Here is a 19,575-nt window from a genome sequence, read left to right as displayed (position 1 = left end):
AAGTCGTTGTGAAGCAGGCTCATCAGCGCCTCTTCTTCCTGAGATGGCTGAGGAAGTTTGGAATGAACCGCCACATCCTCACACGGTTCTACACCTGCACTGTAGAGAGCATCCTGACTGGCTGCATCTCCGCCTGGTACGGCAATAGCACCGCCCACAACCGCAAAGCACTGCAAAGGGTGGTACGAACTGCCAGACACATCATCGGAGGTGAGCTTCCCTCCCTCCAGGAAATATATACAAGGCGGTGTGTGAAAAAAGCTCGGAGGATCATCAGAGACTCCAGCCACCCGAGCCATGGGCTGTTCTCACTGCTACCATCAGGCAGGCGGTATCGCAGCATCAGGACCCGCACCAGCCGACTCCTTGACAGCTTCTTCCCCCAAGCAATCAGACTTCTGAACTCTTGATCTCCCACGATCAAAATACATCAGTACTGCACTTTATTACCCTTACTTTATTACCCTTACTCCTATATCTCACACCAGACTGTCATAAATTATATTATTATTATATTATATTCTCTCTTAACAACTGACTATCAACCGACAGCCTGAATGTCAATACAGTACAATACTGTACATTCTATATTTACTATTATATATACTTTTTTATATATTTTTATTTTTTATTTTTATTGAATAATGTGTATCTATATAGTGCGCATTGTATACTGTACAGTGTATGTTATTATTTGTATATTGTTGAGTGTAATTATGTGTATATCAGATGTTTAAATTGTGCTGTGTTAATTTGATGTTATTGTAAATTGGTATATGTCTCATCACTGTCACGACTGCTATGTTGATCGGAACTGCACCCAAGAATTTCACACACCATTGCACTTGTGTATATGGCTGTGTGACAATAAAGTGATTTGATTTGATCTGATTTGATAATGCAGGTCCACCTCTCATGGTGGCTTCCATGTTGAGATCACATGACCAGTCATGTCTTGCTGTTCTGCAAACTTCAAATGAACTTACCTCAAACTCTGACATTTCCATCAACTGTTATGTTGCACCCCAGTCAATCTGTTGTGCCATCACATAAATGCCACGAGTGCTCCAATTCTAGTGGTGGAAAAACAGATTAATGCTGTCATATGGGTTGTAGGAAGACGGATAACCTGTAATTGCACCTTTAAACTCAACTTTACAATGCAAGAGATGACAGGTTCCCTGGATGCTCCATCAAATTACTAGACACAATGTTGGTGTGGTGTATTAGTTTAAATTCAGGGCTGATAATTGGAAGGTTGCTGGTTCAAACCTGCAAGCATCAAACCATGAGCCATTACCATTATTCCCTTGGGAATGGCATCCCAGATTGCTAGGGGGATTGTACCTGAAACAGGTAATGTGTGTCAAGACAAACATTAAGTTTTAAAATTTGAAGATTATACAGACCTGACAGACATACTGTAGCACACTAAAGCCCCATTCACACCGCTAGCGGTATTGTCGCTTGATGTCGCTAGTCCCTGTACTGTGAAGTCCCTAGTGGGCATTCCTACTGCTGTCGCTCAATCATTATTGGTGGACTGCACAACTGGCCATAATAGCTTTTGAAATTTGGCTCACAGATGATATATTCTGCTGGTAAACTAAGAAATTATTCTTGTTTGATAAGGAATCAGTTTTCTTGCTGCAAAAAAAAAATCAACAGTGTGCAGGATAGTGTTTTTTTTATATAAAACGCAGCAGTGCTCATTGCATAATAGCCTATCATTACAAGATAAACGATCTATCAATGCATGAATCAAATTTAATCAGAATACAGATAATTTTTTACACACATATTTTTTTTATTAAAAACATGTGGTCATATAAAAATAAAAATAAAATAAAAATCATACAAAACAGTGAAATCGCTCACAGTAACTTCAATTCTCCGTCTTGTCTATACTCGAAACCAGGAAGACGGATGACGTGAGCTCCACCAGTGGCGGATTTAGGCATGGGTGACATGGGCAGTTGCCCAACCATGAAGCGGGTTTCGCCCTGGGTGCCATACAAGCTAGAACCGCTACTGAGCTCCACCAAAGGGTTAAGCTAGAGTTAGGGTGAGGGGTTAGGGTAAAGGCCCAGACATACTCTATGTAGGTGAACGCAGACGCATCTTGCTACGCAACCTCGATTTCACGCATCGTTGCATTCTGAAATGTGTCAGAGCACAATTCATAACCCAACGCAAGTGCACGTTGCATTCTCAGCATTGTCGCAAGGGCCGCTATAGCGAGATTACACTGCGTGCCCAATTATTAGGCAAATTCTATTCCTCAGGATTAATTTTATTGTTGAACAAACACAATGCTCTCAGTCAATCCAAAATGTTATTGAACCTCAAACCTGAGTGTTTAACAAAGAAAAAGTGAGTTTTGTCTTTCTCAAGGGAATATATAAGTGTGCACAATTATTAGCCAACTATTAGTGTGCACAATTATTAGGCAACTAAATTACAAAAATAATTTCTCACAACTCAATTGTTTATTCTAAATTTTTAGAGTAGGTGCAACAAATAAGAAACAAAAAATGACAATTAAATAAAATTTTTGGCCTTTCAAAAATATTCATTGACCAACATAGCCACCCTTCTTTTCAATAACTGCCATGAGCCTTCCATCCATGGAGTCTGTCAGTTTCTTGATCTGTTCACGATCAACTTTCGCTGAAGCAGCAACCACAGCCTCCCAAATGCTGTTCAAAGAGGTGTATTGTCTTCCCTCACTGTAAATCTCACGAGTCTGTGTTTCTTCCTGTACCACTGCTTGAAGAAAGTACTTTCCAGAAACTGGCAGTAGGTTTGAGAGTTGAGTTTCAGTCCATCTTCAACTCGAAAAGGTCCAACTACCTCATCCTTAATGATAGCAGCCCATACCAGTACCCCTCCTCCACCTTGCTGGCACCTGACTTGAAGTGGTGCCCTGTGTGCATTAGTGATCCAGCCACGGGCCCATCCATCTGGTCCATCAAGTGATAAATATTCTGTTCTATTTAAATGGATATCTCTGTGTCATCACCTGAAAGCTACTTTACTGAAACAGCTCTTTTTATGAGCTGTCATGCTAATAAAAGCGAAAACCACATTGGGCTACCACAGTACTAAGTTTTCAGCCCAACTTTGCAGAAGACATTACTTTTGCAAGAGCAGGATGCCAAATGCCCATGCTGCAAACACCAAGGGGCCCTAATTGAGAGCTAGTTGACAAGATGGTGGCAAGTTCCCAAATTTGCTCCTTTCAATCTAGACGGCTACAAAACTAATCACGAATCAGAGAAAGCAAGCTTCTGAACCACCAAATAAACTTGAGTACTCAGACTGGAGATTAGCGAAAAACAACAGAATAGAGACTCGCAAGTGAACTCAACGACCCTTCAGCTGAATATTCTAGGTCATGAACACGCTACTAAAACTGTGGCTCACAATGGATGTTAATTAGGAGTGTAATTAATTTTACATCGCAAAGACAGTTGCAGCTCTGTTTGACTGGAGAGCGCAGCTACTGACTATCTCAGACAATCGGCACAGTAATTCTCCCGTTAATGGAGTCTCCTCCGATTAGATTTGCTGGAGCCTTTGCTTTAACATTTAGTCTTCAAAGCACAAAACAGCCCCTCCTCTCTGGCTACTCTTGATGCAGAATCATGAGAACTGTTACCATGGCAACATCCTCAGAGATAGTGCCGGTGCACAAATACTAAATGCTTAAATGCCTCTGTCAAACACGTTTTGAACTGAAAAGCTGGTACAAAACATACAAGGAAAGGATCCTTTATGTTCAATCAAGAGCACACACTGACTGTCTCTGGCAACCCAAGAGCTCGAGCCATCTGCGCATCACATACCCGCTGTCAATGTTTGTTGCTTTAATTCAAAGTTTTTACATTTTGGGCTTATGCGGATCTACAGGGAACAGAGCTAAGCAATCAAACTCACAGTACAGAAGATGTTCAAGTAGATATACACATAGAATTTTCCACTAAAGGTCAATAAATAAAACTAATTTGGTTGCATTTGGCAGATGCTTTTATCTGAAGCAGCTTACAGTATGCACCTAAACATAAAGCATTCAAGGTATACTTTTTATCAGTATGTGTGTGTTCCCTGGGAATCCATTAGTAAACAACATTATCTACCGGATGAACTACAGAAAAGGCATAACACAGTAACTACACATTTTGTCCATATTGAGGTATGACCAAAATCAGATTTCTTAGACTATGGTCTATCCTGTGACAGAAAGGTTTGACTCAACTCTGCTCAGGATCTGAACATCGCAGAAACAAAATCTACACTAAAACCAAGAAACTTCGTAGCCATTTTTCTCAGTTTCATGCATTTTGCCTTAGTAGGGCAGTATTATTTGACCAATTAGGTCAAATATCGCTCCTTATTCTTGAGTGTCAGATAAACAAATAAACAGTACAGTATATGACAAGCCAAATATGGGCTTTGCAATTGTGGCGTAAACTGCACACTGCCAGTGGCATGATCAGGCTGCACTGTGATTTGAGCAGAGCACACACTCTTTTATTCACACATCTCTGGATCTGCCGCCATGGTTACGGAGGTGAAGGATGAAGACTGATGGCAGAACACCCAAGGATGAGCAAGAAAGGAAGTGAGGGATGGAGACGAAGAGAACCAAGAGAAGGGAAGAGAAGAAAAGAACCAGAGCGGAAGAATTAAGACCAAGGAAGAGGAAACCTGCTCAAAAGAAATGGGTAAAATGAAATGGGTTGAAAAGAGGAAAATGAATGAAGTGACAGGTTTGGTTGAGCTGTGGTAGAGTGACCTCATCGGTAATGGCAGGGCTGGTGCAATTTAGAGAGGAGGGGGTTAAACATGAAAAAAATATTTCGGTTACTCCTGTTTCTTGATGGTTGCTTACTGGCTCAATTTTCCATAATATTCTGCTCCCTATGGCTTGGGTCCCTCCTTAATGCAAATCTATGGAATTTTTGCAGCCATTATACAGTCCACCTGGCAAACATGGAATCCAATATTTTAGAAAAGTAATAACACCTATCATTAATTTTTGTAAGGTAAATGGTGCAAGACGAATTAAGTGCCATAGTGCTCATCTCATAATTATCCACCCCTTTGTAAAAAACACTAGAAAATGAGCACATCTTGTGTTGTGCTTCAAGATATTTGGATTAGCTAAACTTTATAGATTACCCAAATATTTATCCATGCATGTTAGTCAAAATTTCTTATTTAAATTATTCTGATTGGATGAGCTGCGTTCGAAGACACTGTAAAATGCAGATTAACGTACACCTGTGACCCTAAACAGCCTACAATTAAAGGTATAGTTTACCCCAAAATTCATGCCATCCAAGACATACCGTATGTGACTTACTTTCTTCTGCTGAACACAAAGATTTTTAAAAGAATATCTCAGCTCTGCACAATGCAAGTGAATGGTGATCAGGCCTTTGAAGCTCCAAAAAAAGAGATAAAGTCAGCATAAAAGTAATCCATATCACTCCAGTGTTTTTATCAATGTCTTAAGCGATCCAGTTGGTTTTGGTGAGAACAGACCAAAATGTAACTCCTTTTTTACTGTACAGCTTGCCATTGTAGTCTCTAGGCACAATCATGATTTCAAGCTCGATTAAGCTTCCTAGTGCTTGTGTAACAGTAGACAGCTGGTAGGTAGCTGTGCAGTGCGTAAACCTCATTCCGCTGGCCTCAAGCTTTGCACTAGCAACTGGAGATAGGGGCTGTAGCCTTTAGCCTCCTCATTAGTGCACATGCCTCCCATGCTGAAGACGCCAATTCGAATCCTGCTCAGAGCAGGTCGAACAGGACTGGTTACATTTGACACATGTGCAGAGCGCTAGATGACGCTATAGGAAGTATAATCGTGATCGCAAAGGAGACTGCTGTCAAGATGTAGTGAAAAAGATGTTATATTTTGGTCTGTTTTTCACCCAAAACAATGAGGGCGAGTAAATGCTGAGATAATTTTCAATTTTGGGTGAACTAACCCTTTAAGCCGTTGAACTATTACTTGGAAAAATTATTACCAATATTTACAATAAAGAAATTTAACAGTTTTGTGAACATGGGTATTTAATATTGCTGTTACCACCATTTGTGACTTTACCAGTTTGGCAATCTAAACCTTTACCTGTGGTACAATCATTGCAGTGCAAGGCCTCTTATGGTTTAGGGGTTAATTTTAAAATGGTACTCAAAAATAAAATGATGAAAACAAAGAGAAAACAGAACCATCGCTACATCTATTTCATCAGGCACACTTTGACTGACACACCATCCTTCCACATGTTGGATTATCTGGGTAAGGAGTTACATTACACAAGGTAGTTATATATCCTGCATGCTTTCAGAGTATGATCTGAATTTGCCAAAGTGCATTTTGAGCAAATTATGGACAAAACCAATAAACACCATTGCATCAGTCTTTTGATGGTTGTAAATCTACTCGTAGATAAAGATCCCAAGAAATCAATATAGTTTTGAGGTATTAAAGCCCACGTCTATTGGCTTTACGGTCTTATGATAGTAAACTTGATCAAAACCTTAAGGCATAAAATAAAAAAATAAAAAACTTCATTTCAATAGGAAATTTGTCACTACAGAGAGAGAGAGGGGAAAAAAAGAGCAATTTTATGGTCTTTAAATACACTTAATGATTTATGAAAGAGATTAATTATACAAAATGAGAGAGAGCCATAGCTGAGTTTTTACATGAAATTGACTAGTTATTGCCATATACATCTAGAGGCCTATTATCATGTGCACCTGGGAAGCTCATTCATCCGAGTTGTTAATACATATCAAGCAGACAAAGAAACTAGGTCAGAAACAAAATACAAAAGAAACCAAACTAAAATCAACGCACAACAACAGCTTTTTTTACATTGTACCACTGAAGCATAAGTGAAGACACTTGCATGACTTATACACAACCTATATGGTTTCAATGCATGGTATCAAACAAATCCATTGGCATAAAACCGCAAAGGGCAAGTCATTATACTCAAATATATATATATATATTTTATTTGCTGTTTGTTCAGTTTACTTAATTAAAATGAACTAAAGCAACCCAATTATAAAACATTTTGTCAACTTGATTTTATTGCATTTTAACCATTTAAATGAGTAAAATAGAAGTTAACTTAATCCATTTGAGTTGGGACTACATGAATTCTTTTTGTGGTGTTAATGTAGCTTTGATAAAACTGGGCAGGGGATTTCAATTTCCCAGTATGCTTTGCATGGGACTTGATTGAGAAAATTAGTGTTGAAATTAAGTGTAATTTTATGTATTTTTGGGCAAAATGAGAATGGGATTTGTAAATATATAATGTTCTGTAATATTGGTATTTAAAAAGAGTCTGTTATGTTGGAGTTTTGGGGTTATCCATGTGGTGAAGAATGGTGCTTTTGCTTAGGTTGAGGATGGACTTTCAATTTTAAGTGATACTTAATTGGAGTGCTGGTTATCTCTATAAATAGCTGCACTTAAATTGACAGTGCAACAGTTTCAATATCCTTACACGTGCTCTTCTGGCATTTACTAATGATTAAAATAAATCAAGTTGGGTTAAGAAAAGAAAATTAAATGAAAAAAAAAAAAACCTCAGTAAATTGAGTTTGATGAACCTAATGAAGTAGAGTTAAAACTACTACAGTACATTGACTTAATCCAACTAAATTATGTGGGCTCAACGAAACAGACTTAATCAGAATGAAAAACATTAAATTGCTTGTAAAAACTACAAGCTCTGTAACAAGTGAATATTAATGAAATAACCATAAATTTAAATAATTTAGCAAATCATTGCTTTCTATCATCTTTCATGATGACAAGCCTCTTCCAGTGTGGTAACTCTGGTATCTAGAGTTCCGAGTTTCCTAGTGGTCAATACAACTTTGCTTGGTCATTCATGTGCTCAGAACTCGTTATTACAATTTTCCGACTCCACTTGACAGCCACAAAAGCAGCTAAAACGGAAACAGAAACAGTTGTCCAAAAACAAAAAAAAACATTTTTATTTGACAGTGTTCAGGTCTCAATATCAATGTGCCTGGTTCAAAATAAAAAGAAAGCTACAAACTTCCAAGAACAGAGATAACAGAGTCTACACAAACTTTATTTTCTTAAAAATACATTACCATAAAATAAAAAGCAATAAAAGATATATATGGGAGGGGGATTCTGGAGGGCAGGGTTTTTCACCCCCGACTCCTGTGATATACAGCCTGGAAAGTTTTGGAAGAGGAAATGTGTGTTATCTGTGTGTGTATGTGTGTAGTGTAGCGGGGTGGGCCATGTTGAAGGGCTTGGTTCACCTGAGGAGGAGGACAACAGCCTCCACACAGCAGTAATGCAGCAGTCACATGGGCACACAGAAAGAGAAAGAAAGAATGAACAATCGTAACAGGAAGAGAGAGAGAGAGAGAAAGGAGGTAGTAAAGTGAAAGAGGTAGAGCAAGGCAGGGCAGCTACTCTGTCAGCATCTAAGGGAGGAGCACAAAAGGCAAGCTACACCTAAAATAAGCAGAGTTCCTCCATCACTTCAGTGTGATACCATAATTACCTCATTTTTTCTCCAAGAGAACGAATGGAGGTTTTCACGTGGCATGTTGTTTATATGTATCTGTAGATCTGCACAGTATCTGAAGTAAACATGGTTATAGGGATAGTTCAACCAAAAATGGAGATTCTGAAATCATTTACTTACCCTCATGACATTCTTCCATGGAACACACCATTCACTTTCAATGCATGTCTTTTTTTTTTCTTTTTTCATACAATGAAAGTGAATGGTGACTGAGGCTGTCATTCTGCTCAACATCTTTGAGTTCCAGGTTTGGAACATGAGGGTCAGTAAATGATAATTACATTTTTGGGTGAACTATACCTTTAATGTGAATGTGGGTACATCTCTAAAAATCACAGGTTGGTGTGTGCTCTTTTTTTCCCCACAATACAGTACATGGGGTATGTTTAGGACTGCAAAGCAAGGGAGGGTGATGGTGTGAGTTACACCCATCTAGGGTGATCTCTTATTGATCTCCATTTTAGCCAGGGCATCATGGGGTCAAAATGTGACTGATCAAGCAGAGCATCACAAACTAAGTCTGCTCGATGCAGTTAAACCGATGTGATGCTCATGAACACAGACTCAGTACAATAGACAGTTGCACCAGCGAGGTAGATTTTAGCTAGATGAGAATTTTAATAAGGAAGCTCAAGTAAGCCACCGGGAAACCCTGCTGAAATGGATACCACCCCACAAACACACGAGGCAGTAGCAAGATTTGGTTCTATGGCACCACAGGACTTCTTTACCGGTCTGCGGAAAAGACAAGACGCTGCTGACCGGCTCATAACTACATTGTGATTTAGAAGAGCGAGTCGACTCTAGCAAGGCGTCCACTCCCTCTGGTTTCGGAGGGTTAAGCTTTCATGGATTAGCACAATATACACATACAATTCCATCAGTCACATTACAGGGAGGAGTCGGACGCCAGCAGCAGTGTCCCTCCCCAAACACAGAAGCCTGTTAGCAGCAGCACTCTCTTTACAAACCCTAACATCAGAGAAATAATATCAGAAGCCAGTGCTATTACTAGCCAAGAGATGCATGAATCATAGCACTCTCGACTATGTGCCCTGAGCACGTGAGAATGTTTATGGGTGAGGCGGCGAGTGCTCAGCTGGGGAAAGAGGGGCTTTAGAGATGACCCACCCATCAGCAAGGCAATCAACAGAGCAGGTCTGCAAGCTTGTCAAAGGAACCTGGTTTAATTTGGAGTTAAGGAGCAAAAACTTGTATGTGTGTGTGAATGTGTGAATGTGTGTGGGGACAGGAATATTTTAGTTTTCAGCAGCACGAGAAGGCGGCACCGATGCAGGAGGTCCCGCTGGGCCAGCAGGCACTACATCAGGCTGTGTAGGTTGAGGAGGGGAAGGCCCTGTGTCTGTAAGACAAGAAACAATTTTGAAAACAAAGTCCTAAAACATATAAAAAGGCACAAAAATATGGAATGAAAGAACAGACAGAAATCGAACAGTTACTCACACATGCCGTTGGGTGGTCCAGGGTGTCGAGGTCCCATCATGGGGGGCAGGCTGCCCTGTGGGGGGCCAACTGGGGGAGGTACAGGCATCATTCGGCCTGACATAGGCTGACCTGCCATGGGCTGGACTGGTCCAACCATTGGTCCTGTAAAAAGAAACAAGATTAATTTGAAGAGAGTTGCATTGATGCATAAAAGGGCTACAGGATAGAACTAAAAGAATGTTGATATTTTTCAGACTTTTGATGATATTCAATTGTGATTCTCACGAAACCTGTCAAGAAAATGTCCTGTACATATTTAACCCCAAATTGATACAAAAATAAATAAATATCAAATTTAATTTAGGGAAATTAGGCCTAGATTTAGGACCAAATTTGTTTTAGCAATGTTATATAATTTAAGACAACTTAGCATTAGCACATTCTATCCTCCAAATCTCATTACCGTAACGTGCCGTATATTTTACCTAATATTATTCCCATTATTTTTAATGACAATAATAAGACTTTCATAATGCCAATATTTTATCACACTGCGGTAATGAGAATTGGGGAGTAAATGTGCGAAATTGTCATGAAAATAATGCCACAATAAAAAAATAAAAAATCTTAATGGCCCTAAAATAAGCTTAATTTTCTACCCGTAAACATTAAATATATCATGCGTTTTTTTTTTTTCTTTTCTTGGAGTCAAATAGGACCAGGACATTTTCTTGACAGGTTTTGTGAGAATCACCCCAATATACAATGATGCAGTGCTCAGAAATGGCTTAAAATGGTCATTTAGGGTGATCAGAGAAACCATCAACTCAACTAAACAGCAATTAAAGCCAAGACAATTTGGCAAAATAAAAAGAGAAACAAAATCATCGCAATATAAACAGTTGCTTTGATGGCAACACCATAATTGTGAATATACTGTTAATATTTGGTATTTCACATATTCCATATATGGAGCACAATCATTTGGCCGGAAGGAATGCCAAGACCCCAAATAAAAAATTGCTCAGCTCTTGCACCACCTCACACGGATAGAACCAGAACATCAGTGCGAGTGCTGACCTGTCTGTGGGCCATGGTGGGGACCCATGGTGTGCAGCATGGGTGGATATCCAGGGCCAGGGTGCCCAGGATGGCCAGGGTGCATGCCAGGAGGTGGGCCATGTGGGGCAGGGGCAGGCCCGTGGTGTCCTCCTGCGTTCTGCTGCGCAGCGGCTGCCTGCTGCTCCATTTGTTGACGAGCCTTCATCTCAGCATACTTTAGCTGCTCCATGTGGAACGCCTGTCGCTCTGTCAGCAGCTGCTGCCTCTGGAGCTCCAGCTAAAGAGAGGCAGAGAAAGAATGAAGAACTCCTGTTAAATCAACTAATCTGGATGGCACAGGGTTCCCATACCACACACAAATCTGACATCACTCAAACCAAGAGCAACAATAGCTATGTTTCCGTCAACTTTTTTTAAAGCGCATTTTGGGATTTCACATAAAAAAAAAAAAAAAAGTGTGTGACTTGCTGTCGCTCCCCAACATGAGAAAGTTCTTTAGTGTTTTGTCTGCAAGCTCTAAACCACCAGTATTTTATTAATAAAACACTCAGTGTCGACTGGAACTGACTATTTCATCCTTTTGAACACCTTTGGATGGAAAAACGGCTTTATTCGCAAATTGTTTTTGCAATGTTTATTTGCATAAATTAAATTTGCAACTTGGATGGAAACATAGCTATTTAGGTGATTAAATATTTTAGAGCAGAGCGCTACTAGAAAAATTACATTTACTATAGAAACTTTCATGACTTACCGGGCCTGAAAATACACATTTTAAAATGCCCTTACATTTACAGGTTTTCCATGACCATGGGAACCCTGATGAAGGAAAGCTAAAATTCACGATCACACAATTCAGATTTTTAGGATTGAATATCTAAACTGTTATTTGGCAAGTGATGAAATTGCATCCGTTTGTTTGGGCAGTGTAGTCAGCATCCGGTAGCCTGTATCTACATCAGTTGCTACAATAATGATGTAGGTGTCGAAATGGATGCCAAGAGACTTCTTTCTACAACGACTTAGATTAGCAAGCTGTCAGTGTGGAAAGAGACAACTGGAAAACTGGTTTCTATGGTGTTTGAGATTGCTTGGTAGTTGCTTACTGGCCCAAGTCAACAGAGCCCACTTTGAAGACTATATTGTGGTGCCAAGATCAAGTCCCCTGCCTAAGCAAGCAGCAATAATTAACAATTGCTAATCAGTGATGTTCAGCAACGTGCAAAAAGCCACAGGGGTCACGCTCTAAATGCAGAATGTTTAACTGAAATCAGAGGTGCATTCAGTGTGGACACTAGGGGAAAATAAAGTGCTATTTGCTGGGCTATATAAAGACACATCCTTCATGCACTATTTACAGTGGCTAAATTGGGTTACTATTTCAGCAGAGTTCTTCCAAGTCTCTTGTAAAGAGCGCCTCTGGTGTGCAGATACAAGACAGCAGGACACAAAAGCACATGGCATATCAAATCTCAGAGGATGAGTGAACTATCCCAGCACTAAATATCTTCTGACATTGACGGTGTGGCAGTAAAAACCATTTTATTAAAAATGACAAATTACCATATTACAACAAGACTGTCAATAGGGGTGTAAATCACAGCTTCAAACTACAACTAATTAGGAGATTCTACAGCTCTGCCTGACATGGAAAAAACGTGTCAAAGTTATTGGCAACATTGAACAAAGCAGTTATTCTATTATTTCAACACAAAAATAGTCTCAGGACATTAAAATGTTTGCATCTTCATGACAATTAAGCACATTTTTCCCTCTAATACTATTACCATAATGCATCTAGATGTATTACAATGTATTATAAGGAAAAAGTACTGTGACAATTGTTTTATTTAAATATGCATAAAAGGCAGTACAATAAATACTACAATGAAGTCTAAACTTTTATGGAAGGGGGGAAAAGTGCATTAATTGTCACATTCACACATACAGCCTTTTCCAGAAAATGACCTACAATTTACAGTATAGAGGTCATGTGAACACAACCCTTTTGAAAATACTGGTAAGTTTTGCTCTGTCAATTTACCTTAATGCAAAGTTCTATCATTACCTATACATTTCCTTATTGATGGTATGTGTGAACAGAGCCAGAAGACTAGCGGTTTAAATTCGTACGAGGTCAGGGCGTGCTGACATAAGAACGTTCTGATGGAGATGACACAATTACTCTGTGCCATTTAACATCGGTGACTCGGAAGTAAGAAAAATTTCAACAAACTGGTCAGATAGTGAAACTAGAGCTCTTCTCTTCATCCGAGTGGACTAATACATTTCCCAACAGCTGAAAGGAACAATTAGTGATTTCCCATGTATTCTGTGTTGAACCCACATTCTTCACGCAAACGTATATATTACTGTGCTTTTCAGCCTCAGATAGCGTCTCCACCTTCGGATGCTAGTGACAGCATTTTGTTCTTTGTAGTTCAAAATCTCATTTGAAGTCATCGCATATGGTGTCGTTGAGTCTCAAGCAAGTGCATAAATGAAAACATTTGGCAAAAAGTAAAAAAAATAAATAAAAAAACATTACCAACCGCATACATTCAGCTACAAAATCATACCACACCATGTTTTCAAACTAAAAGCCCACATTTCCGGCACAGCCATGCTGAGGTCATTTCCAGCAAACAATGTCACATCGTTTAAAGGCATTTGGTGCTGATCTGTGATTGGTAGCAAAACGGAAAAAATACGGACAGTAGTTTGATGCGTGAACAGCCCATTTGGTACGTTTACCAGTAAAGGCAACCCAACGATTTTCCTGTAATTTACCTGGTTGCATGGGCTATTGTCTTTAAATAATGTCACAATGCAAGAAATCTTAATGGTCCTAAAATGTAGTAAAATATAGATTTTCAACTTCTTTCTTTTGATTTTTAGAGTGGAATATAATCTGACATGATTCATCCTGATAATCAACGACACTCACTGCTTCCTTTTCACGGTCCATGATGGTCTCCAGCTCCTCAAAATGTCTGAGCTTGATCTCCAGCTTCTTCATCTGAGTCTCCACCAACAGAGCCACAAGAGACTTGATCTTTCTCTCTTCCACCGCAGCCAGGTGCTGAGATGGAGAAAAACACATGAAATTAAGTTAACTGCCATAGAGAACATGAAATTGGTAACAGCTGCATAAAGCTCAAAATATATGTTGGTATCAAGGGGAAGTAAAAGGATTTGCGAATAGCAACTATGTCGCAGATCAATCTGTCCCTTGACTGGACACGTTACCTTTGCCTTGGTGGCAGCAGATGCCAGAGCAGCAGCGGCAGCAGTGGCAATGTTGCCCTCTTCTATATCCAACTCCAGCTTTTTCTTTGCTTCTTCCTGCTCCTCCTCTCCTTCCTTCCCTTCTTCTGTGGTCTCCATGGCCTCCTCTTTTTTTTCTAAAACATGACATTAAAACATGTTACACTCCTTTACATTGCTACAATAATATTTTACTAAAAGTTGGTATTTGACCTCATAATATCAAGCCTTTTGATAGCACTGTTTGTGGGTATCCGTTCTAGTTGATTCTAGAGTTGCATGCCAGCCGGTGCCACGGTCGTGGTACCAAAGCCTCAAAATTGCAAATATTTTTGCTTGTACAGCTTACCATTCAAAGTCATTGCTATTTTGACAGCATCTCTCTTTCTCTTGAATAAGTAGCATTTAAAAAAAGAAAGAGAGAACACCAAAAAGTCTTCATTTATTACTTGTTATACTAGAATATTAGAAATGTCACGATTAAATGGTGTCACTATTAACCACGATTAAAAATGTCAACTTTAGCTTAACCAAAAGAACTTACAATCTAAGGTCAAAAATTTAGAAATGTTTTATTTAGAGGGCCTGGGTAGCTCAGCTAGTATTGACACTGATTACCACCCCTGGAGTCGCAAGTTCGAATCCAGGGTGTGCTGAGAGACTCCAGCCAGGTCTCCTAAGCAACCAAATTGGCCCGGTTGCTAGGGAGGGTAGAGTCACATGGGGTAACCTCCTCGTGGTCACGATTAGTGGTTCTCGCTCTCAATGGGGCGCGTGGTAAGTTGTGCATGGATCGCGGAGAGTAGCATGAGCCTCCACATGCGGAGTCTCCGCGGTGTCATGCACAACGACCCACGTGATAAGATGCGCGGATTGACTGTTTCAGAAGCGGAGGCAGCTGAGACTTCTCCACCACCCAGATTGAGGTGAATATCCGCGCCACCACGAGGACCTACTAAGTAGTGGGAATTGGACATTCTAAAATTGGGAGAAAAGGGGATAAAAAAATGAAAAAAAAAAAAAAGTATTTTCTTTTTATTTACATGTGGCAAAAATATTATATATAATTTTAATAATGTAAAAGAGTTTTTCAGTGTAAGCCTATATGTGAACATATCTTGTCTTTGTTCCTTGCTGGTTGGTGCAGCTGTTACTGTGGTTATGGACAGTGTCCGCCTGGTGCTTGCTATTCATTTTTGTGTGTAGTTGCCATCAGCCCGGTAAACTTTGAGAAGTTGCTTCTCAATTAATCATCTCTTTTGAAGCATTGCTTGTGTACAAATTCAACAATTCAATTAAATTTTAGTCATTATCTTGCCTGCTGTAAGCAACGTTACCATTTTATGCATAGTCCACAGGTTTATTTGTGAGGTGTTGTGAACAAATTAAAGGACAATATTTTTGTGGAGTCTGTTGCTGATTCTTTATGGTGGGGTGCCTGACAGACAATGGATTCCTTTAATAAATTGTTGCATGCTGTGAACTACTTGTTGCGCACACACATCGAAGCGCATCATTCTGCAACCAGAATGCGCATAAGCGATTGGAGCATCTATTGGTAAAGGTGCATGTATTGACAGGTTGTAGCAAGCTGGATTCCAAACTGCATTGTTGTGCCCACGTCTCAATGTGCTAAAGCATTTGCAGTAACCACTAGGCTATGTAGGCGGTTAAGCTGCATTTTGAGACCAAACTTAACATTTATTGGGCATTATTGTGATTGTTTTGTATGTCAGTGAAATGGTGGCTTTTTTGGCTGGCTTTTTAGACATGAAGAACCAAACGGCAGTCAAACCCACGAGAATCTTGTGTTGATGTGGCTGTTAGCGTCTGTACCTGCAGTCTTTGCGTCTCCTGACTCACTCTCTTCATCTTCCTCCTCTTGCTGTGGCTCAGACTTCTCTGTAGTCTCGTTCTTTTCTTTCTCTGCCGGCTTCTCAGCAGACTCACTGGGCTTCTCTGCTTCATCCTTTGACTCCGCCTGAGACAGATGAGATGGGGAACAGTGAGACGTGAGCCAGACAGCATGAGAAAATTGAAATGTAAATCAAGACCAGATGACTGTATAAAATGTGAACTTGGAAGAACTAGGTTCATATGGAGAGAGAGAGAGACTGGGGGGGAAAAAAGTGCTGGGACTTGAATACTTCTGATCGTTTTTTTCTTTTTTTTTTTAAACTCAACTCTAAAATATGACTATGATGTAGACACATCTGGCTACTGGGGTAGGGACAAACCTGACCTTATCAGGCTGCTGGGAGTCAGAATCTGTGTCAGTCTTCTCTGTCTCTGTTGTTTCTGGGAGGAGAAGAACAAACTGTTTGAGAACATCAAATACAAAATGGCTGAGTGTACCTCACAATAACCAGATACATCGTACTGGTGGTCGACTAAAAGATTGCAGAGGCCGATAAATCAGCCGATATTTGCCAGTTTTAAATGATTGGCATTAGCCGATAAATTTTCCCATTTAGCTGATTCGTTTCTCAAGTGGCAACGGTGCCGAAAACTGCTTGCTTGCATGTGAAGGAGCCGTATGAGACATATAAATGACTAAACACAGTTTGTTTTATTGTTATGTGCCATCTTGTTAAAACATGTGTGCAACACGGTCTCATTTAAACGGTTCCGCATAGAGCCGCGACAGAAGCGTATGAGCTCATGAGGTTTAAAGTGCTTGCACATTTCATTCCCCCTCTCTTCTTAACGGTTTCCCGTAACTGTCTCGTCTAATGACAAAAAGGCAAATATCAATAAAACTATCATTTACAATCTGCAAATATGCAGATGTCTCCTTTAAACAGATTTAATTCACGAACCTCACAAAACTTGCGCAAATCCAACATTTTCTTCCTGTTGAGCACTTATGTTAGTCAATTAGTTTCACTCAGTCTTTTTGTGAGAAAATGTGATTGCTAACGTGCACGTCCATGGTTGTTGGACTACTGTGTGCACGGTTATTTCCTTCTTCCTAATGCATTACAATTTATTTGTGCAAACAAATTACTAAAACTGGAAGTCTAAACAAAATCCAGGAAAAACTGCCATCTAAATCGCACAAAATCATTTGTATTTTTCAAAGATAAAGTTGAGTAAATATACTGCTAAATTAAAAAAATCTTTTTTAGCCAATTTATGTATATATCATTTACTGTTGTATTAAATTGTGTGACATATTGGCATTTTATCTGCCACCCTACTCTGGATATCGGCATCGGCCATTAAGAAAACCCATGTCGGTCTACATCTACAACGTATAAACCATGCTTGTTCACAATGGCTATCGTGTGAGAATTTGCATCGTTTTGCTGCAGTACTATAGAACGTGTGAAAGCGAGACCCTTCCAAATTCATTATATCACATAATACATATTACTACATTAAATGTGTTAATGCTATTATGAGCATACCAGGGTAGGGCGTTTTAAACACACTGGCCAGTTTACGAGAATCCGTGTATCATTCGTTCATTTCATATTCTATTAGGAATTCAAAATCAGAGAAACAAAAAACAACTTATTTCATTATTCGTTTACAAAACCAATATTAAAAACCAATTCCGATACGTAATCTCGATTTAATGCTCAAGTTAAAAATAGAAAATTGGAAAAATAGCCACAGGACACTGTGTTTTGATTTCACTAATATATAGCTTGAATATTTCATTCGCACATATGGGTGGATCTGAAACGCCCCTTTCTTCTGATTGGTCAACCTGTGCTGTCGTCTTCTCAATGCTGTGAGACAGAATAAAATTTCTCTGCTGTTTAATTGTTCAGATGAATTTTTCTCAGTTAATATTACATTCTTTACCATTTATTCTCCAAAACTCACCAAGTTCACTGCAGCTGAGCTATCTCTGTCATCAAGTAGTCATATTTATCAGATAGCCCTACACATAAACCTGCTGTCTTTGACGTTGCTCCGGTTTTGAAAGGCATGGTTTTAAATGAGATGACGAAAATAACCATACATTCATAAGACTATTGAAGCATATGCCTACATTGTAAAGACATAGGCTTATCTGCAGGGTAAAGTTAGTTTAAAGTTCAATATTCGTTGAAAACTCCACCCACAACTAAAAAGTCACTGGTGTCAAAGCAGTCATTTATTTGACTACTGTCTTGCATGTTCTATCATTAAAAAGAAACATTATTTAAAAATTAAAACAAACAACAAAATTTCGCAGGTTGTAGTAGATCGCCAGAGTATGCACAGCATTCACTAATATGGAGGGGGGGGGGGATCAATAAAATTAAAGAAAACATTATTTTCACATTCCAAAGGTTGTAGTAAGTTCCCAGTAGATAGACTGACTTAGTACAGGTGAGATTTTTACAGTTAGTCAGTCTATCCACTGGGAAGTTACTATAACCTTTGGAATGTGAAAATAACATTCAGATATTATGTTTATCCTAAAATAACCTAATACTGTACTCATATTATTTGATTAACTAATCTCACCTATCTAAATCCGTCTATCTACTGGGAATTAACTACAACCTTTGGAATGTGAAATAACATTTTGGTGAATTTTAGTCCCCCCCCCCCCCAAAATAAACTAATACCACAGTCATTATTGGACTTACTGTAAACATCTAATCTGTAGTATGTCAGTCCATCCACTGGGAACTTACTACAACCTTTGGAATGTGAAGATATTTTGGTGAATTATTATTTATTTTAAATAATCTAATACTGTATTCATATTATTGGACTTACTATAAAAATCTCACTTGTAGTAGCTCAGTCTATTTACTGGCAACCTACTACAACATTTAGAATGTAAAAGTGTACTTTTAATGTTTTATGTTTAACTTGCACATCAACTGAATGAGTGATTGGACACCACCTGTGTTTAATAGTGAGTGGAATTTTCAGACGGTCCCTTAAGTACGCTAAGCAATGAAAGCGCATCGGAGCATTTTCAGTCAATTCTGCAGCCGTATCAACTGACAGTTCTGAGTGCAGTGTTTTATGTCTGTACACTATAGTTATATACAATTTATATACCATAACATCAAGCCAAGTGTGCAAAATCTTTGCAAACTTACCACCGGCAGAGAGCGCAGGTACGAGAAACCGAATACCCAAAAAATATTGAACCTAAAACTAACTTTACACTGCTCTGGGAGCTTTGGTTCGAGGCACTTGCTCATCATGGAAATTATGCTACAGGAAGTTCATGAATGCT

The 19,575-nt window shown here is 39.2% G+C and overlaps 1 protein-coding gene across 2 annotated transcripts in view; it reads right to left on the bottom strand.

Annotated features, from left to right (window-relative positions):
* Positions 1 to 8,114: 8,114 nt before the first annotated feature.
* Positions 8,115 to 19,575, bottom strand: part of LOC127454187 (SWI/SNF complex subunit SMARCC1-like) — a 28,908-nt gene continuing 17,447 nt past the window's right edge. For both annotated transcript variants that reach the window (XM_051721210.1, XM_051721211.1), the window contains exons 22-28: positions 16,624 to 16,679; positions 16,218 to 16,362; positions 14,364 to 14,518; positions 14,062 to 14,196; positions 11,133 to 11,391; positions 10,071 to 10,214; positions 8,115 to 9,969 (exon numbers count right to left, since the gene is read on the bottom strand). In XM_051721210.1, coding sequence (XP_051577170.1) covers positions 9,866 to 9,969; positions 10,071 to 10,214; positions 11,133 to 11,391; positions 14,062 to 14,196; positions 14,364 to 14,518; positions 16,218 to 16,362; positions 16,624 to 16,679 — 998 coding nt within the window. In that variant the 3' untranslated portion in view covers positions 8,115 to 9,865. The remainder of the gene's footprint in view (positions 9,970 to 10,070; positions 10,215 to 11,132; positions 11,392 to 14,061; positions 14,197 to 14,363; positions 14,519 to 16,217; positions 16,363 to 16,623; positions 16,680 to 19,575) is intronic.

This window comes from Myxocyprinus asiaticus, chromosome 16 (genome assembly GCF_019703515.2).
Source record: "Myxocyprinus asiaticus isolate MX2 ecotype Aquarium Trade chromosome 16, UBuf_Myxa_2, whole genome shotgun sequence".
Classification (NCBI taxonomy): domain Eukaryota; kingdom Metazoa; phylum Chordata; class Actinopteri; order Cypriniformes; family Catostomidae; genus Myxocyprinus; species Myxocyprinus asiaticus.
This window is presented reverse-complemented; position numbering and strand designations above follow the sequence as displayed.